The 22,950-nt window shown below is 35.6% G+C and overlaps 1 protein-coding gene across 1 annotated transcript in view; it reads right to left on the minus strand.

The window, feature by feature from the left end:
* Positions 1-156: 156 nt before the first annotated feature.
* LOC106078605 (activin receptor type-1-like) overlaps positions 157-22,950 on the minus strand; it is a 28,309-nt gene continuing 5,515 nt past the window's right edge. Inside the window, exons 2-11 of the mRNA XM_013239524.2 lie at positions 11,410-11,513; positions 10,363-10,543; positions 9,294-9,496; positions 8,343-8,430; positions 6,383-6,627; positions 5,127-5,251; positions 4,741-4,855; positions 3,288-3,423; positions 2,256-2,386; positions 157-1,701 (exon numbers count right to left, since the gene is read on the minus strand). Of these exons, the coding sequence (XP_013094978.2) occupies positions 1,483-1,701; positions 2,256-2,386; positions 3,288-3,423; positions 4,741-4,855; positions 5,127-5,251; positions 6,383-6,627; positions 8,343-8,430; positions 9,294-9,496; positions 10,363-10,543; positions 11,410-11,513 (1,547 nt within the window). The 3' untranslated portion in view covers positions 157-1,482. The remainder of the gene's footprint in view (positions 1,702-2,255; positions 2,387-3,287; positions 3,424-4,740; positions 4,856-5,126; positions 5,252-6,382; positions 6,628-8,342; positions 8,431-9,293; positions 9,497-10,362; positions 10,544-11,409; positions 11,514-22,950) is intronic.

Consider the following 22,950-nt stretch of genomic DNA (forward strand, 5'->3'; position numbering starts at 1 on the left):
CTTTTTAGTCTCAATGGATGCAGTAGTCTTTCTACAAGTGACTTTTTAGTCCCATAATTCAATGGATCCAGCAGTCGTTCTTTTTTATAAACTCTTTCACTTTCTTAATCTTACAGAAACAATCTTAACCAACAAAACCAGTTTTTTTTTAAAAAAAAAAAGGTCAATGTTCATTCCAATTCATTCACTCCAAATAATTTATAACATTATGTACAGACTAAATAAAACCCTACACATTACTAACCTCATCACAGATACACAACTTCAGATCAGTAATAAAAAAATAATTCTGTAACATTTTTGTCTGCAGATAAATAAAATACATACAAAACCACTGACCTATACATTGACTTTAAAAAATTTGAAAACTGAACCAAAACTTTGCTCAGCACAAGTGAGACCATTCATTATAGAAGGCCTGAATACTGACCTGCAATGTCACAACCTGTGGGCAGTTTAGACCAACAGCTCAATGTCACATCACAGGTCTATACAACGTAGCAACAAGGTCAGTGTTGAGGTCTTCAATAACGAATGGTCTCTGCACAAGTCCCAGCAGTGTGAGCCAGCCACATCGGTCACTAAGTACATGTTGTTGAAGGAGAACTTAGTGTTTGTCAAGCTGACACTACTAATTTAAAAGTAATGAACTCTTACTGAACTCTTTTAAGTCATTTAAAAGTAATGAACTCTTACAGGTCATTTAAAAGTAATGAACTCATATATTTGCAGCAGTTTCTCAGGGTCTTAAAAAATGACATAAAATTTTTCAATGACATCATTTATATGTTGTTTTTTTATTTATTTCCTTTCACATTTTGAAAGAATGGAGTGACACTTGAACTGGTTCATTAAAAAAAACACCAACTTGCTGTTGTACAATTTCTCATTTACTTCTGACTACATTTCAAATATGGTACCCCATACTAATTTGTATTTAAAACAAACATGACCAATCCTAATTTCAACTCCAAATTGATATATGTTCAATTTAGAAAAATAGTCACTTTTAAAGAAGTTGTAACTCTACTTCAGCTTCGTTACTAAAACATTACTGCAAAAAACTTGCACAAATCTTGACTGGCCCTCATAACTGAAGTTCAAACTTGTAAAATGAAAACTATTGAGAGTGTTGAGACATTGAGATTCAAACAAAATGACATAAAAAGATGCCATATATTGACATAAAGACTCATAATTCAATGAATAACCAGCACAAATATACAAATAATTACAGTCATTTTGATATTTAGTTTCAATATTTTTGATGACTTTTTGATAATCATAAAACAACATTCTTTTACTGACAGTTCCTTGGTTATGGATATGTCAAAAGAAGCACAAGTAATCTCCCTTGAAGTGAGGCTACTACACATCTGATGGAAATAACTTTTGAATGTTGCACAAATGAACAAGTAACATCAGCATTCATGTCAAAGTGTCTGCTTCTCACAGCATAGAAGTAATGGCACAGAAAACACTTCATGACCTGGCACTGAAGTTCCCAGAACTATTCCCTGAACTACTGCCACTACTAGTGTCAACAATTTTGGGACAGAGTTTTTCTGTTTTCTCAGCTCTGTCACCTGTTATTAGTTTCAGCATGTTAAACAAATTTTTCTTGACACGAAGAATTGTCAGACGAGATCTCGGATTTTGTGCCCAGCACTCACAAATAATTTTTGTCATTTCACACATAAGCTGTGGATACAAATAATATCAATGATGAACTACTACATACTATATAAATACAAATGGCTTTTTCAGGACACAAACAAAAACTTTACACAAATCCTAAAAATTCTTAACAAGCAAAAGATATTTGTAAAGATCTATAAAGAAATTGTATGAAATTTAAATGAGTACAAATTTAAAACTGGTACATACACAGTATGAAATGCTGACATTAAAAAATTAAAACAAATAAATGTTTTGATTCTATTTTAATATTGGTCAAACAAGCATTCTAAACAAATAAATGTTTGATTCTATTTTAAAACTAGTCTAACAAGCATTCTAAGTTGTTTTTTTTTTTAAATAATACTTTTATATAGAACATCTTATTTCTTATGCTCAATGCACTCTGGGGAAAAGGGGGGGGGGAATCAGAAGTCAGACTCCCTTAGTAAGGGTAAAAAAAAAATGAATTAAATTAACTGCTAACTCAATTGATAGGCTAGACTATAAATTTGGCTAAGGTATATTTTATAAGAGTGATATTTCACTGAGTATAGTTTTAAAAGTCTGGTACTTACAGGTTCTTTAGACCATTTGTTGGGAATGGGGGGCCGCTGTTGTTCTTCTGCTACTACACGTATCATATCCTCAAAGCCAGGATCAGCTGGTACCACATCCCAGTAGGGGACTCTGTACTCTTCAGCAAATGCTGATAGAGGAAAATATGGAAAGGAATGTATTTCACTTTACACATATTAAAACCTGTACCTTTGTGCTAGAATCAGAACAAATTAAAACACAAAATTCTTTTTCAATGAACTTCATTGTTTTTCTCCATGTTTTTTTTAATTTGTTGGTATAACCAGATGGGAGGAGGCTTCAGACATTGCCAGTGACAGATCATTATGGAGACAGCTTGCCGCCCAATGCGCCGAACGGCGCGGGAGGACCTAAGTCTAAGTCTAAGGGTTTCATAGAAATGACATGAAACTAATTTTATGCAACGCAAAGAAATATGACTAAGTTATCAGTTCCTTTTTTTCTTTCTTTATCCTAAAATATTTTTTACTTGACTATTCAATGAAGAAAATGTTTTAATTTAAAGTGCTTAAAAATTCCTTAAAAAAATAATACCACTAATTCTATCAAAAGACCATTTTCAAATGTATAGATTATATTCAAAGTTTCAAATATTAATAATTATTTACTAAAAGAAATATTACATCAATTTGTTTTCATTATATGCTTAAACAATAAATACTGTTTATGATGGCACAGGACTCACTTTCTATTAAATAGCAGAAAAAAAAACAACTAATTAGCATTATTAACTCTTTATCTCTGGCATTACTTTCCACATTCTGAGGGAAGTATTCACTTTGCCAATATAATTGTACATGTATCTATACACACATGTAGTACACTAACATATTATGGTTTTACTTTTATCAGAAAATATAACATCTGTTATAGAATATATTAGAATAGGATGTCTAAGAGAAGTGATTCAGTTCAAAGCACTATGAACATTTAGGGAGGAAAGACAAACGACTATGAGAGCATTCCAATAATTTGTTGTTTCAGAGACAAAGTGTTTAGTAACTACTCACGTCTTGCTCTTCTTGCTATTTCCCATAGAACTAAACCAAAGGAATAAACATCTGCACTTTTAAAAGATTCAAAGTAGGCTGGATTTAAAGATTCAGTCAGTACTTCTGGGGCCATATATCTCTTGGTGCCAACACGCTGAAACAGTAATGCAGGTATAAAGTTTAATGGATATTTGAAAAAGAAAAGAATTTTGTTCTAAACATTGCTAATTAACTTTGTTACCAGAAGGACTAAGCCATAAGATCAGGTCAACTTTGCATAAGTCATGATGTTTTTTTATTTCACCTTTTTTTAATACTAGTGTACCTTTCTAAATACAGTTTTTTCTTAGCATAATATAACTCAATAGTAATTTAACTAGTGATGGGAACAGACTTTACACAAATTTTAGGACATTTTTTCCCCTGCGTTTGTGAACCACCATGTTGTGGTGACCTAAATATGAATTTGAGGAATTCTTTTTAAAAAAGTAGAAATTAATTATATTTAATATTTTCTTTAAATATTGTCATAAATTAATGATACTCCATGAGCTTTACTACAAACATACACACAAAATCCATGCAAGGCACTATTGTATGTACAGCTTATTTTCATCTCTTGCCCTTGGCATTTAGACTAGAGCTTTTTATATCTAGTCCAAGCAGTCTGAACATTCAATAATAACCAGCCATATGGAGAAATGATTTAAAGGGAGAGAATGTACAACAGAATTGCATATTAAGTAGATTACTTTAACTTCATGGCTTCCTTGAGGGGCTTTCTTGCTAGCAAACATGGCAGTTGATGCAAGAAGTGAAGCCTAGTCTTTAGTACACACTACTACATCTACATCTAGACTGAAGTCAATTATCAAGTGATAATTAATGTAGTCTAGGTGCTAATCTGAAAATTTTGTTTTGCTTCCAGGAGATTTGTGATCCTAACCTTAATACCCCTAAAAAAATGTTATCATTTGTTGTCAATAAAATCTAGATTTGAACTATCTATCTCTATCTACTCACAATCTCACAGCAGAAGATCATCTTGTCTTGATATAGCTCTAATCTAGAATCTAGATTTAGAATAAGATCTAGATATTAGATCTAGATCTATATCCAATCTATTCAATAGCTGTAGACCTATACCTAAGATAGATCTAGTTCAAGATGTGCAAAGGCAAAGCGCACAACCAAGGCATAGACCATAGCTGCCTGATCTGTCAGGCACACCACACCAGGCATGACCAGGCATCCATTTTAAGGTCTAGATCTAGATTATATTATTCTTCTAAAAATTTTTGATGTTATTTTGTCAGAGAAATATCAGGGTGGAAAAAAATCAGAATTTCAGTCTGAAAAAATGTTCAAAGAAAAAGCAATATTCAGAAGAAGAAAGAAAAAAGATTATCTTTAAAAAAAATAATTTATAAAGACAATCTTTTCCCGTTCAACTTCCATTTTTGATACTTACCAGTTTAGTGAGATCTACATCAGTGTCCATTTTGTCATTGCGAACAGCATGACCTAGATCACCAAGACAGCATTGTCCATTATCTTTCACTAAAATATTCTTAGATTTGATATCCCTAGAGAAAACAAGAGCTATTGGTTAGTGTAAGCTTAATAAGTGAAGGTACTTGTAATAGTAATACAACAAATATTTGAGTGAAGTTTACTTGTAGTGCATCAGTTCAAAATATCTGGCTTCCAATTCATCATTTACTTTTACTGTGTACAACCTTTTTTCTGCCATATTATACATGACTTCTATTACTAGTAACAAAGTAATGATGTGTTATTGATATACTTTGTTTAACTCCAATGAAGCTTTGTTTTCAAAAACTTTTAATTCCCTACCTGTGGGCTATGGCTGGTTTCTCATGCTTTCCTGTTCCTTCCTTTATCTCATTATGGAGGTGGGCCAGTCCAGCAGCTGCCGAGTGAGCCAAGGTCAACATTTCCTCCATGTCAATGTCACTACGCTAGATGTAGACAACGTTGAAAATGGATGAGAATAATTAAAAACAAAATTTTCCAGGACAAATAATTACAAAAAACATAAACCAGATTACGAAGTGTTCCACCCAAGCAGGTAAAAAGGCAGGTTTCAATATTTTCAGAAAGTACATCAGAATTAAATCAAAGACAAATGACAGAAAATGGAGAAAGTAGGTTGATAGATCTTGTGTGGTGCCCCAGCTGTCCAACAAACCAAAGGATAGGTGAAAGTGAATGTGAAGTTAGATGTGAATGTGACCTAACTGATGTCTTATAATGAATATCTAATTGATCTAATTGTTTTGTAAAGGGTCAATCTCTTGTTCAAATCCTCAAAAAAAAAGAAAAAAACATTTCCGTAAAAAAAAAAAAATTCCTTTAGTTAAGTGTTCTATGGACACTGCTCAGCTATGCAGTCCTATCAGCTATGTAGTTCATGTGATAATATGAAAAACTACTTAGTAATTGTTGTTTAAATTATGTCTTATAAGTATACTATATAGATTTTTTCTCTTAAAAAAAAAGTAAACATTTATTTTTAGGTAAATCTAGTAATTAGTAGGACAGAACTTACATAACATAGCAATAAAAATGTAAAAAAAAAACACTTTTTGTTTTGACAAAAAATCTAAAACCATTTGCATAAATATGTTAAAAATATGGAAAATGGTCATCTCCCCTACTAAAGAGCCTCCAGTGTTTGTTACTATTAATAGTGAATAGTTGTAAAAGTGGTATATTTTTATGAAAAAACTGCTTGCATAACTAATTTCAAAATTAGATTTTTCGCTTTTAGAAAAGAAAAAAATAGCCTTTGCATTAGAACTTTGAATGGACTAATATATTATGATGTAGGATTTTCACTATCTTTTCTAGTTTATGAGATCTAAATAGGATGGATGGACTGACATTTCACAAAAAACTAATAGCGTATTTTCCCCTTTCAGGGGCCGCTAAAAATAGAAAACATGGTTAATATAAAAAAATAAATACGCCTGAGTGTCTTTTAGACTTAGGAATGTGATACAAAGAATAATAATAATAAATATTGAATATGCAAAATGATTGTAGAAACAAATGATTTAGTTTTAAAGTGTACAAAAATCATCACTGACCTGCAAGTAATCATACAAAGAACCATTATGATGATAATGAACAATTAACCAGTTCTGTGTACATGAGAGTATTCCTACAGTATCTGAAGCATAGTAGCCCAAGATGTTCTCATGGCGTAGCATTCCTGTGTTGTAGATCTCTGTCTCATGGTTCCAGCTGGTCTCATCAATGGAAGAAAATGTTTTCACTGCTACATCTTCATCCAGCCATTTCCCTCGCCATACTTCACCAAATCTTCCTTTACCTGAACAAGATATGAGACATTTTCAACTACCAGAACAAGACATCAAGATATGAGAAATTTTCAACTACCAGAACAAGACATCAAGATATGAGACATTTTCAACTACCAGAACAAGACATCAAGATATGAGACATTTTCAACTACCAGAACAAGACATCAAGATATGAGACATTTTCAACTACCAGAACAAGACATCAAGTTGAGACATTTTCAACTACCAGAACAAGACATCAAGATATGAGACATCTTCAACTACCAGAACAAGACATCAAGATATGAGACATTTTCAACTACCAGAACAAGACATCAAGATATGGTACATTTTCAACTACCAGAACAAGACATCAAGATATGAGACATCTTCAACTACCAGAACAAGAAATCAAGATATGAGACATTTTCAACTACCTGAACAAGACATCAAGATATGAGACATTTTCAACTACCAGAACAAGACATCAAGATATGAGACATCTTCAACTACCAGAACAAGAAATCAAGATATGAGACATTTTCAACTACCTGAACAAGACATCAAGATATGAGACATCTTCAACTACCAGAACAAGACATCAAGATATAAGACATCGTCAACTACCTGAACAAAATATGAAAAATATTCTTAACAAAAAGAAAATAAATTATGGCATCGCACTGTGAAAACTAGTGCACTAATTGCTGAGGACAAGAGAACAGCGCTGGCATAAGAAAAGCTTCAGAAAAAAAAGCAAGGCCAATGACACTAGCTCCAACTGGAATTACCTGCCCAGTATGCAGCTGAAAAATTCAGGCTCACATAGAACTCACCAGCCACATGAGGAGGCACAAAACTCCAGTGACAAAGCCCTCAGCCCCTTTTTGACAAAAGTGGTCATCATCAAACCACAATGGACAAACTATATAAATTATGAGAAATAGTCACTTCATTAAAGTATAGTTTCTGTAGTTAAATGCCATCAAACATTAAAGAAAATCCATTTTAGCAGAAATGACTTGTACTCATGTCGGAACATTTTAATAGAAGATAGCATGCTATTCAGTTTATAAAGGCCAAGTTGAGTGTCGGAACATTTTAATAGAAGATAGCATGCTATTCAGTTTATAAAGGCCAAGTTGAGATCTACATACAAAAAAGTAGGTTACAAATAATGTATGTTGAGGGTAGTTCTTTAGCAATTAATGCCTTATTTTCATTTTCAACTTAAGTCCAGAAATAAATTCTACTCTTCACTCCATACATTTTGGCACTGTTAACTCAGGTGTTTTGGATAGGGCATCAGAGATGCAAAAGAAAATTGAATACAAATACATTTCAGAACTATTTATTGGATTTAAAAAAAAACACTTTATTTTCAACATAGCAAAACACAAATTGCCTTTTGAAACATGTTTTAAACCACATGTGCATACAATACACAAGCTCAATTTAAAAAAAAAAAAAAAAGTTGCTTTAGCCCCTGTTTTGAATAACAGCAGTGGTGAAATAAGATTTTCTATTCTGCCTTTAGTCTCAATGTGACAGAAATACAGCAATGGCAGTTTTCTGTTTATTTTTTAAAAAATTACTTTATCCTTTTGGTTATTATGTCTGTTGGTTTTTAAATATGTACAAATGACTGACAATATTAAAGTGTATAATAACTGATGTCAGTATTTCCAGATTAACAAAATTGTAAGAAATCAAAACAAGTCTCTGAAAACTATTGAGTACCTACCAATCTTTTCAAACAAAGTAACTTGTTTACCAACAGTTCTGCGTACAAGTATAGGTTGACCAGAGCCACTTCCAGTTGACCATTGGTCCTATTGATATATTGATATAAGTAAACAAAATGGGGACATAGTAAGTGTACATCAAGAGAAATGTTTCTCTCTCTTTTTTTTTTATAGCATCAATAAGTGTGCTTGATGTTAAGACACTGTGTTGGCTTGATACAAAGATAAAGTGTATGAATGACTTTGTCTTCAAGTCTGAAGATTAAAAAATGAGTGCAGTATTTCAAGTGACTAAGCAGACCCAGATGTGACCTGCTTACTTTGTCAAATCTGCTGCAAACAAAGCCATCAAGACAATGTGTATATAAGGACTGTCAAGAGCAGGGGTGTGTAAGATGTGAGATTGTGTGTTTGTTTATTTGTTTGTATACTTGTGTGTTGTGAACTGTTTTATTATTATTATATTATTCAAGGGCGTTAATAAGGTTTCCAGTGGTCATTCTAGTCAGTTGGTGAGCTGATCTGGTCTTGGTCAGAACAGTTTTTGAGGGGGATGTATTGTATTGGGGTAATGTCTCAGCTCTCATTGACTAATTACTTATGATTTAAATGTATGTTACCTAGCTTTATGTTTTGGTGCATTTTAAACCTGTTAACACTAATTATTGAGAATAATTTATATTGCACATGACAGTATTGTAAATAAATTCTATAAAATATCATCACCTAGTGTTTCTTTTTAGTATCTACGTTGATCATACTAGATTACTATAAAATGATAATTATAGGTAACACTTTATTCATTTATTAAGCTTACACCCCACTGATTGAATTATACCCCTACACAAGTATAGAACTAAAACCTAGAAGTTCTTTACAAGGACAACATGAATGCCTATCCTAAAGACACTGTATTTGCTTGAAATGGAGATAATATTGAGACAATTTACCTGTTTGAGACCATCTTGACCTCCTTTGTACATGCAGTCATCTTCTAGGAGTCTTGCTTCAGCATTGGCCAGCAAACTCTCAGCCCTATGTTTGTACCAGAAGTGTCTTACAAATATGACAAGGAGGAAAAACACAACACAAGCAAGAAACACAGCACTGCCTCCAATCACCAGTTTCAATACAAAACTCATATCATCATTTTCTGTGGATTTAAGGGCAAGGATACAAGTAAACAATGAGAAAAACTTTTTTATTCAAACCACTAAAAATCAATTCAAGTTTCTTCACCACAATGCTATTGCAAAGTTCTAATTATTCACATCTTGATCCCGCTACCATCCCTTTAACACATTGATAGATCTGACATTTTATTCAACATCACAGAGTTTGAGTTTGAGTTTAGGCACATCAGCACAATTTAGGCCATGTTGAGCCCATTATCCTTTAAGGATCACTCTCCCTTTATACAACAAGGGCTAAATTCTATAGTATCTATACAGTTAAATCATTAAAAACATGGTCTATTCACAGTTAAAATAGTAAAGGTAGTAAAAATTTAATAATTCGGTCAAAATCTTATGTAAATATTATATGTTCATACAATTCATAAATCAGATCTTCGTAGACAACCCCACCTCCCAGACTCAACATCACATTTGAGCAATTTAAAGCTTTCAATATGAACAAAAGATAAGTTTTTCTTTCTTTCTAAACTTGACTTTTTCAAGCAAGCTTTAAATTCCTGATGTTTTAAATTTAAATTTTTAAATGTGTGAATACCAGCACAAACATTGATAGGTGATGACTGTTACAAAGAGTGATATGTGATGACCAACATAGACAGTGATCACTAGTACATTGGGTAATGTGGTGACTAGGACCACAATTGAAAGCTTTTTATTTTTTTTTTTCCAACCAGATATGAACTCATTAAATATCTTCAAATGCACACTTTGATCATGATTCTTTCAAGAGCATCATCACTGAGCCAACACTTTCTTGACCAAGCAATAAAATAACTTTTATAGTTTTTGTTGCATGTCAACATGAATCAAACAAAGAACTTACCAACAACTGTTGCTGGCATAGGGTCTACTGTTAACTCCTTGTTACAGTAATGACCCTGACAACACTTAAAAGATGATGACTCAACATTGGAGTAACAGTTCAGATTGGAATGCTCCACAGAGCCAAAACAATTTCTGACAATCAAGTAGTCTCCATTCACTTTCTGTTTGTGAACAAAACACTGAAAGCACAAAGGTTTCTAGTTAACATGGTCAAACAACTTTTGCTTTTACTTTCTTCTGAATATTTTCTTTCTAAAATGGAAAATCTTTGTAAGGAATCTATTGCATTAATATGTAATGACAGAACTCTATCCACTATCATGTAATAAATTTTTAATAGATCTAGACTAACAATGATAAATTTGTCCGATTGAAAATATTTTTATTAATTGCTTTTGTGTAGCACAACTTTCTTGCTTATAGTGGACCAGGTTTTTTTTTTTTTTTTTTTGGGGGGGGGGGGGGGGGGGGGGGGGATGGTTTCTAAGTTGCTTTTTAAAAGCTATTTATAAAAAAAAAATTGAACTCAAGGTCTAGAGACTCCATGTTGGGAGGCTGTCATGTTGGCCACAGAGCTATACAAAAACTATAAAAATAGGGGTTTTTATATACAAAAAGTCATAAAAACATTTTTAGCCAATGACCTAATTCTCTTATCTAACCACAGGCTGAATACATGTCTATATACAACTAAATGTATTAATGACAACCAATGGATAAACTAATTGGTTAATATTTAATGACTGATTCTTTTTGTGTCATCAACAATAAATAACTGTGCTAAAATTCAATTAGATAGTAAAATGGGAAGTGGGAGAAATAACAGATAGACAGAGTGAGCTGATAGAAGCTTTGTCACATCTTTTACTTTTCACAAAGGACATACATTCTAAGACAAAAACTTGGTCAGTGAAAGAAACATTGTTTAATTATTTTCACAAACTAAAGTATCAGATATATCTAGGCAAACTAGCATATGTCTATAGTAGTATAAACTCCAACAAAGTATTTATCTACAAATTAATGTAAAACAAAAATCTCTTACTTTGCCTGGAGTCCTGCAGAATTTATCATTGTTGGCTGGGCCACAATCTGGGGGATCACACACACATGTAAACTCTTGACTGCCATTCTGAGAAATAGGATTACCTGAGGAACAACAACAACAAAAAAATAGTGTTTTTTTTTTGTTGTATTTTTGCAAAATATGCAAAGCAGCTGAGCTTACTGAAAAAATACACAGACCAAACTTGATATATATGTGTCAAATCAAACTCTCCATTAGATTGAAATCTTGATGTCACTCCAATGCAATTAGTAAAGTTTTTTCTATATACTGTCACATGTAGTTACATTTGTTAATCAGATCAACTGATTATTCCTATTATACTTACCAAAAATATCTGACAACATAAAAAATGTTTATACAGTTGGAATAGCCATGATTCTGAATAAAAGAAACTGTGTCAGTAGTTTATAATGTAGTAGCTTAGAGCTCTTGAACAATAATTTCACCACAAGTATACAAAGGATGAATTAGTGTTATGTAAGTATATAAGCAACTAAACATTCTTTTGGGTTTACAAAAAGTCTTTGGAAACTTTTATAAGTGGAAATAAAATACTATACAAACTAACACAACTACAACCATATCTATCAACAACTACAACCATCTATAAACATAGAAAATGTGTTCAAACAACCCTAATTGCCAGTTCTTTAGAGCCAAGTATGATGAGATGATGTGGACATTGAAATGACATAATCAGGTCATTTATAATGAAATCACTTAGAGCTCTTAGTGTTACAACACTAAGCAACAGTTCATAGAAGTGGAAGTCTGTTAATAAATAGGTTGTGTCCCTTACGTAAGTAAACAAGTAAGTAGACATTTTTCAAGACAAATTCATTACTAGAAACAAATTCATTACTAGAAACATAATGAAACAAACAAGATATTTTAGTTATATAGCTCTACATAGATAGTGTGTGTAAACCAGGCAAGATGGTGTTTGCAATAAAGATAATATAGTGAAGTAACTAAAGGAGGAAAATATTTCATTCAATGCAAATAATGGAAAGGTTAAATGAAAACATCTGCTGAAAACTTGTAAGGATTTCAAAAGAACAAGGGAAGATAATTAGTGCTAGTGCTTATTTATTAGGCTGCTCAGTGCACAGTGTCATTAACACAATTAGGAAGCTTTTTTTTTTAATTAGCTAGAGTCTGGTCAGGGCAATGTTTAGTCTGGCTGCAGCATTAGAAGAAAATTAAGACCAGTCATTGTATCCCTCTATTCAACATAGACAAAAATCTACAGAAGATGATAAAAAAACAAAGCAAAACAACACCAGTCCATTTTCATCTAGGCAGTCTTCTGTTTGCTAGACAATGCAGGTCAAAAGGCCATGAGAAATGGATGACAAAAATTTATATATACATATATAAGTCTCAATAAACTACAAGATATTTCCTGTAGACTCAATAAACTAAGCTCATCCATGACACGACCAAAACGATTCAATGACAAATAGTTCACTGACAACTGATTCATCAACAATTAATTCATGACATCTGGTTCACCTGACAAATGGTTCGGAAAACTGGTTCACACACAAATTACTTATGAAAACTGGTTCACACACAAATGACTAATGACAACTGGTTCACACACAAATGGCTTATAATAACTGGTTCACACAACAAATTACTCACAGACAAATGGTTGTGATGAACCATTTATTGTGACCCCCCCCCCTTTCCCAAAAAACATACATAGTGATAGGCCAAATTCAGTAATTGCATCCCCATTGTGAGAGATGTATTTAAAGGATATCAAAGAAAGAGAATTTTGAGAAAAGTATTTACCTTCAGAAAAAAAACAACAAATCAGACTGTTTTTAAAAAAAGAACAGTTCACAATGAAGTCTAAAGGACGTGTTCACAGAGTTTTCTCCTAGTATGCTTGCAAATAATATACAGGTTGGCTTCATTCCATAGTAGCAGAACACTAATCATTTGTACAACAAGCTTTGCCTTTTCTAAGTAAACTGTATTACAAACATTCCTTTAAGTGGTTTACTTATTTTTAATTTCAGTAAGTTATTCAATGTTAAAATGTTACATTTCTTTACTGCATTCATAACAATTATGCCAGTACAATTTAGAATAGATATAAGAAAAGAAAATACAAATGTTTTTGTTTCTTAGAATTTGATGCTCACGGTTTTGAGCCAGAGGGCAGGAATGAAAGGCCAAAGCCCAACTTTTTCAGGGCTAAATGTCAGAGGGCAGGAATGAAAGGCCAAAGCCCAACTTTTTCAGGGCTAAATGTCAGAGGGCAGGAATGAGAGGCCAAAGTCCAACTTTTTCAGGGCTAAATGTCAGAGGGCAGGAATGAAAGGCCAAATTCCAACTTTTTCAGGAATAAATGTCAGAGGGCAGGAATGAAAGGCCAAAGTTCAACTTTTCAGGGCTAAATGTCAGAGGGCAGGGATGAAAGGCCAAAGACCAACTTTTTCAGGGCTAAATGTCAGAGGGCAGGAATGAAAGGCCAAAGTCCAACTTTTTCAGTGCTAAATGTCCAGGGTGTACTCCCGCAATGTATTGAGCCACCAATACAGAATATGATGCTTCAGAGGAGAGGGTTTGGGAAGGAACAAAGACCAGCTAGCCCTCTCTTCTTTTAGCACCTGCAATGCACTCAGTGCTTTGGAAGCCAACTGTTTCCCTATTTCATCTAATAAAACTTTCCACTAGAAAGCCAAAAGAAGGGTGGGAAATCATAACTTTGACCAAATGTTGCCATTAATTTGAATTAACACAAGATTTATTTGTGTCTACTCCACCTACATTTCTCTTGTCTATGATAACAACAAGCTGAAACTCACTGCAGTGGGTGTGAGTAATCAATGGCACTCTTGCTTACAATCAATATTTTGTATGGAAAAGGTAGGATTCTAGATTTTAGTAGCTAAAGCTTACGAAATGTTTTTTAGTGAAAAAAATATTGATACGTCTCCCTGCATTGCGGACCTCAGGGGCCACTTCTAAGTTTGTGTGTAACACTAACTCTCTTAAAACAAAACAAAATGTAATACTGCAATAATTTTTTTTCTATTGTTGCTACTGTTAATAGTAATGTTTTTAACAAGTCCATTTCAGTATTCTACTGCTTACGTTAGTAGTCATAATGTACATGTTATGATAAATTTAGTCTTATTCATTTTAAATAATATTTACACGTACTACGTTACTGCTATAGTGCCTATAGATCTATGTAATATATATGCTCTGACCATAGCATAGGCTTAGTATGGCTCATTTACTGTTACATTGTTAAAGATGATTCAGGCAGTTATAGATCTATCAATCTAATATTATTAACGATTTTAATTAATTATTTTTTTTTTGGCCACTGACACAAACAGCCTACTAGCTTAGGTTAGCCTGCAGACTGGCCCACCTAGAGACAGAAAAATGCACTAAAGGTCAAGCTAACTGGCAGCTAGATCTCTATCTGATCACGTGATGTTTGTTTTCATCTCCTGACATTCAGCAGCACACACAGCACAAGAGCCGTAACACACCAAGCACACACAGCTCTACAGCACAAGAGCCCTAACCCACCAAACACACACAGCTCTACAGCACAAGAGCCCTAACCCACCAAACACACACAGCTCTACAGCACAAGAGCCGTAACACACCAAACACACACAGCTCTACAGCATAAAACACACACAGCTCTACAGCACAAGAGCCCTAACCCACCAAACACACACAGCTCTACAGCACAAGAGCCGTAACACACTAAACACACACAGCTCTACAGCACAAGAGCCCTAACCCACCAAACACACACAGCTCTACAGCACAAGAGCCGTAACACACTAAACACACACAGCTCTACAGCACAAGAGCCCTAACCCACCAAACACACACAGCTCTACAGCACAAGAGCCCTAACCCACCAAACACACACAGCTCTACAGCACAAGAGCCCTAACCCACCAAACACACACAGCTCTACAGCACAAGAGCCCTAACCCACCAAACACACACAGCTCTACAGCACAAGAGCCCTAACCCACCAAAAACACACAGCTCTACAGCACAAGAGCCCTAACCCACCAAACACACACAGCTCTACAGCACAAGAGCCGTAACACACTAAACACACACAGCCTACAGCATAAAGCACACACAGCTCTACAGCACAAGAGCCCTAACCCACCAAACACACACAGCTCTACAGCACAAGAGCCGTAACACACCAAACACACACAGCCTACAGCATAAAGCACACACAGCTCTACAGCACAGGAGCCGTAACACACTAAACACACACAGCTCTACAGCATAAAACACACACAGCTCTACAGCACAAGAGCCGTAACACACTAAACACACACAGCCTACAGCATAAAACACACACAGCTCTACAGCACAAGAGCCGTAACACACCAAACACACACAGCCTACAGCATAAAGCACACACAGCTCTACAGCACAGGAGCCGTAACACACTAAACACACACAGCTCTACAGCATAAAGCACACACAGCTCTACAGCACAAGAGCCGTAACACACTAAACACACACAGCTCTACAGCACAAGAGCCGTAACACACTAAACACACACAGCTCTACAGCATAAAACACACACAGCTCTACAGCACAAGAGCCGTAACACACTAAACACACACAGCTCTACAGCACAAGAGCCGTAACACACTAAACACACACAGCTCTACAGCATAAAACACACACAGCTCTACAGCATAAAACACACACAGCTCTACAGCATAAAACAAACACAGCTCTACAGCATAAAGCACACACACATAAAACACACACAGCTCTACAGCATAAAACACACACAGCTCTACAGCATAAAACACACACAGCTCTACAGCATAAAGCACACACACATAAAACACACACAGCTCTACAGCATAAAGCACACACAGCTCTACAGCATAAAACACACACAGCTCTACAGCATAAAGCACACACACATAAAACACACACAGCTCTACAGCATAAAACACACACAGCTCTACAGCATAAAACACACACAGCTCTACAGCATAAAACACACACAGCTCTACAGCATAAAACACACACAGCTCTACAGCATAAAGCACACACACATAAAACACACACAGCTCTACAGCATAAAACACACACAGCTCTACAGCATAAAACACACACAGCTCTACAGCATAAAACACACACAGCTCTACAGCATAAAACACACACAGCTCTACAGCATAAAGCACACACAGCTCTACAGCATAAAACACACACACATAAAACACACACAGCTCTACAGCATAAAGCACACACACATAAAACACACACAGCTCTACAGCATAAAGCACACACAGCTCTACAGCATAAAGCACACACAGCTCTACAGCATAAAACACACACAGCTCTACAGCATAAAACACACACAGCTCTACAGCATAAAACACACACAGCTCTACAGCATAAAACACACACAGCTCTACAGCATAAAACACACACAGCTCTACAGCATAAAACACACACACATAAAACACACACAGCTCTACAGCATAAAGCACACACACATAAAACACACACAGCTCTACAGCATAAAGCACACACAGCTCTACAGCATAAAACACACACAGCTCTACAGCATAAAGCACACACACATAAAACACACACAGCTCTACAGCATAAAACACACACAGCTCTACAGCATAAAACACACACAGCTCTACAGCATAAAACACACACAGCTCTACAGCATAAAACACACACAGCTCTACAGCATAAAGCACACACAGCTCTACAGCATAAAACACACACACATAAAACACACACAGCTCTACAGCATAAAGCACACACACATAAAACACACACAGCTCTACAGCATAAAGCACACACAGCTCTACAGCATAAAGCACACACAGCTCTACAGCATAAAACACACACAGCTCTACAGCATAAAACACACACAGCTCTACAGCATAAAACACACACAGCTCTACAGCATAAAACACACACAGCTCTACAGCATAAAACACACACAGCTCTACAGCATAAAACACACACAGCTCTACAGCATAAAACACACACAGCTCTACAGCATAAAACACACACAGCTCTACAGCATAAAACACACACAGCTCTACAGCATAAAACACACACAGCTCTACAGCATAAAACACACACAGCTCTACAGCATAAAGCACACACACATAAAACACACACAGCTCTACAGCATAAAACACACACAGCTCTACAGCATAAAGCACACACAGCTCTACAGCATAAAGCACACACAGCTCTACAGCATAAAGCACACACAGCTCTACAGCATAAAGCACACACAGCTCTACAGCATAAAACACACACAGCTCTACAGCATAAAGCACACACAGCTCTACAGCATAAAACACACACAGCTCTACAGCATAAAACACACACAGCTCTACAGCATAAAACACACACAGCTCTACAGCATAAAACACACACAGCTCTACAGCATAAAACACACACACATAAAACACACACAGCTCTACAGCACAAGAGCCGTAACACACCAAGAACACATATAGTTACCAGTTGCTGTACACCCTCCCCCAGAACATTCTGGAAATAAAGAGCCGCTATAAGTTTTAAAAAATGGCACGCTAACATCCCCCCCCCTTTTCCCCCCTATTTCCAGTTTAATTCATTAAAGGGCCTACTTTCCAAAGCAATTAACTCTCGGCTGCTTTGAGCTACACAGAACAACACGGAGAACAATTCGACAAAGACACTTTCGTAGGTTGGTGTTTTTTTTTATGAATGAATTTTCTTTGGAGTAGACTCCCGTACGAGTCGTCTGACTGGTGACGGCTTTAGAAATGTCAATAGCTGAGAGATTTCTTCACACCCTCACTTCAATAGTCTGCTCAAACACAGGGGGCGGGGGGGGGGGGGGGGGGATTCCTCCAGGTGCTGGTTGACTGGGTAGAGCCAGCATCAATAGTGGCCCCACAGTTAATGTCCTAGACGTGACCTGGTTAGATCAACACTTGTAGACAGCAACTAGACTCAGACTCCATGTATTGTAAAGTGGGACCACGCGACCAGTAAACTCATGCAATACATTCATTTAGTTATTGAGTTCAAATTTTAAACAAGAAAAATATAAAAATTAATACAAAAAAAAAAAAAAAAAAACTTATATTAAGTGTAATTATATCACTTAGTCTGAATCAGTCATGTAATTAAATGTGTAATAGATCTAGCTAGGCTAACAAATATCACTTAGTCTGAATCAGTCATGTAATTAAATGTGTAATAGATCTAGCTAGGCTAACAAATAATAAATCTGTGCAATTAGATTTTTTTACCAATTGTTTTTGTTTAGCGCAACCTTATCACTTATCTGGACCAGTTTGAAAAGGAGGGGGGGGGGGGAGGAGGAGTATCTGTTGAATGTTACAATGATCGATTTTTTTTTAAAAAAAAAAGGTGTTCGACTTGACTTCGAACTGATGGCTCAAGCCTCCTCAAGCCAATACTGTGCCAGCTAAGTGTTATGAACCTATAGTTATCTATAGTATAGTTAGAATGATGCCATGGTCCAATTATCTACACAAATTATACATCCGTACTAAGAAGAATTGGTCTACTCCTGAGTTCAGTGGTATTTAGAGAGATCTGTGTGGAATTCCAAAAGAATCGTTAAGGGTTTACTATAAAATAATAAACTATGATCATAGATGCAGGTTTAGTTAGTACGATTCTACGTGTTCCTTTGGACATTTCTTTTTTAATTTCAAAGTCCGCAAAGTCATACACATACACTCTTACACTGTTAATTAGAATTTTTTTTTACCAGTTGCAAGAGAGGTAATACACACCTTGCTGCACATTAATACGATCTAAATATTTGCACTGAGCAATATAATACAGTACAAAGAAATATTGACCAAACGGTTCGGTTCACAGACAATTCTTTATGTTGAGTGCTTAAAAACATCGGAATTTTCTATATAGCTTTACGAGTCCACTTTACCACCAGGAAACTGAGATTTACTTTTAACGGTAAGATTTATTTTAAAAAAAAAGATTGTCAAGAATTTATTTGCTAAATTATAATGTTTTGAAACCGATACAATAGGTTTTTTTCTGATTAGAAAAGATCTTTCGATGTGTTGCTACTGAAGGACTGTGGTGATGGATATTAATAAAACTTGGTATTGATGTTCCTCAAATAGTAGCGGTGAAAGAAAAACAACAACTCAATGTCTCTCTATTGAAGAACGAAACAGTTCAACACATCGAGAAAACTCATTCACATTAGCTTTAACATGTCAGCTAAACCCCAGTGTCATAGTCTACTTTCATTTTCGTGTGACCATTCAAAAGTGTTAAGATAACATATAATTGATTTAGTTGCCAAACGTAACGAAAATAATGTGAAACTACAAAGTGACCAATAACATTTTATAAAAAAAATAAAAAAATAAATAAAAACAAGGTTACAAAAGACAGTTTAACTCAAAATCGGCCCCCGAAGTGGTCCACCCAGGCAGGCTTCAATATTTTCAGAAAGAACATCCGAATGAAATTATATCAAAGACAAATGAGAGATAAGAATGGAGAAAGAAAGTTAACAGATCTTATGTAGTGCCCCAACGGTCCCGCAGATCAAAGGATAGGTGAAAGTGAATGTAAAGTTGGATGTGAACCTGGCCTAACTAGTTCCCCTTTCAGACCTCGTGGTCTATAGGGCAGATGATGTAAAGTTCATCTGTTTTTTTTTTTTTTTTTTGTGGCTAACGAGGTAGCCAGCACAACGACCAACCGCCTTTACTTTTCCCCAACTAATGTCAGGTACCCATTAGAGCTGAGTGGCCTCAGAGGCGCCCAGAGATTCCAAAGTTGAAAATCGCAGTCTTCACCAGGATTCGAACCCGGGACCCCCGGTTCGGAAGCCAAGCGCTTTATCGCTCAATTTCTTATTCGAATCCTCAAAAACGCTTTCAGAAAAAAAAAAGTAGCCATTGCATCAGAACTTTGAATGGTCTAAAATATTGTGATGTCGGATTTTCAATATCTTTTGTAGTTTACGAGATCTAAACGGGACGGACGGACAGACATTTCGCACAACACTAATATCGTCTTTTCCCCTTTCGGGGGCCCTTAAAAAACAACTTAAAATCTGGGTTTATAGCAAAACTTTTCCTATACAAACAAAACTTGGGGAAACGAAAATGTTCTGTTTCCAAACTTTTTTGAAATTACAAACTGGAGGTGAAGATTTGCTTGCTTAATGTCACCACTTAACTGCTCTATATCTGAACCAAAGATTTGAAAACATTCACCGACTAGGTGTTCAACTAATTTGCCCGTGGACTGTCATACCTCAAACACAGTGCTTACTGAATTATAAAACGATAGGTCCAAAAAAAAAAGTTTTGGGAACCACTGGTCAACATTGTAGAGTCAAGACATTAGAATTAGATACAATTCGGAACCTTTTAGATTCTGGTGAATATGTATGCCACAAAAAAAAAAAGGGAAGGAGGGAGTGAACTCACTATGTGGAAGAATGGGTTGCAAAAAAAAGGACTTCAGTGACTATTCAAAGGAATGTGAACAATAGTGTTTTAGAGTCGCTTTTATTACCTCAGAGTCAAAGGTAAATAAACACAGCAAATCGCAGGCTTTGAGAACGAATAAAAAACAACTACAACGAGCTAGATATATCCTTAATGTGAGGACTAGGATTGTATAGCACTGGTTATTATCACAAGCTAGAAGTGTGAGGACTAGGATTGTATAGCACTGGTTATTATCACAAGCATGGAGTGTGAGGACTAGGATTGTGTAGCACTGGTTAATATCACAAGCATGGAGTGTGAGGACTAGGATTGTATAGCACTGGTTAATATCACAAGCATGGAGTGTGAGGACTAGGATTGTATAACACTGGTTAATATCACAAGCATGGAGTGTGAGGACTAGGATTGTATAGCACTGGTTATTATCACAAGCATGGAGTGTGAGGACTAGGATTGTATAACACTGGTTAATATCACAAGCATGGAGTGTGAGGACTAGGATTGTATAGCACTGGTTAATATCACAAGCATGGAGTGTGAGGACTAGGATTGTATAGCACTGGTTATTATCACAAGCATGGAGTGTGAGGACTAGGATTGTATAGCACTGGTTAATATCACAAGCATGGAGTGTGAGGACTAGGATTGTATAGCACTGGTTATTATCACAAGCATGAAGTGTGAAGACTAGGATTGTATAGCACTGGTTATTATCACAAGCATGGAGTGTGAGGACTAGGATTGTATAGCACTGGTTATTATCACAAGCATGAAGTGTGAGGACTAGGATTGTATAGCACTGGTTATTATCACAAGCATGAAGTGTGAGGACTAGGATTGTATAGCACTGGTTATTATCACAAGCATGGAGTGTGAGGACTAGGATTGTATAGCACTGGTTAATATCACAAGCATGGAGTGTGAGGACTAGGATTGTATAGCACTGGTTATTATCACAAGCATGAAGTGTGAGGACTAGGATTGTATAGCACTGGTTATTATCACAAGCATGGAGTGTGAGGACTAGGATTGTATAACACTGGTTAATATCACAAGCATAGAGTGTGAGGACTAGGACTGCAAAGCACTGGATAATATCAGACTTTGTGCACACCAAGTGTAAACTTTGAGAAGCTGCTAATTTAGTCAATCTGTACTGCAGGTGTCGAGTCAAAGTCTGCCGAGGTAGCCGAAGGATTGATGAATTTATCAGATGTTACAAGAGCTTCACAGAAGAAGGGTATGTGTGAATTGCTAGCACTTTTTGACTCGTGGTTGTTCCATTAAGTCTACAGCTGGGGAAGTAAGTCTTCTAGAAGAAGATTTTTACTGAAATCTCCACCAACCCTAATTTTTATTTTACTTAAGCATCAGTCACAAATCACACGTACATAGATTCATATATAGATCTACTGTCATTAATTTACTAGATATTTAGTCTTTTGTTAGTGCAGTGCGGGCAGTCTGAGAGTGTGTGAGAGAAAGAAGAGAGAGAGAAGGAGAGAGAGAGAGAGAGAGAGAATGTGTCAAAACTGGGGTGTGTGCCAGGTAAACTAGGTCCATGTTATCAAGACATGCCAGCTGTACAAACATGACCACAAATGTTGTCCAAAACTTGGCTTTACGACTTGTCTGAGAAAACACTAGAATGGGTTTCGGAGAATGAATTGGCTGAGGGGATTGGCTTTACAGCAAATTTATCTGGTCATTAAAATTAAGTCGTTGGACGCTTTATTCTCAATAAGAAAATGTTCCGAATATCTAGACCTTCCATTAAACAGTCACATTTACTTCGAAGTAAGCCTTTTTGTAGTAACAGTTTAAATCAGATGACGAGCTACTCGTGTAAAAGATGCTACTTTGAGAGATGTAAACTAAGGATCTCATCTTAAAATGATCTAATAGACAAATGGAATTAATGTGCACAGTTTTATAGTTTGGGCGAGATAACGAGGGTGGAGAGACAAAAATGTGTATTCCTTTAGAT

This window comes from Biomphalaria glabrata, chromosome 16 (assembly GCF_947242115.1).
Source record: "Biomphalaria glabrata chromosome 16, xgBioGlab47.1, whole genome shotgun sequence".
Classification (NCBI taxonomy): domain Eukaryota; kingdom Metazoa; phylum Mollusca; class Gastropoda; family Planorbidae; genus Biomphalaria; species Biomphalaria glabrata.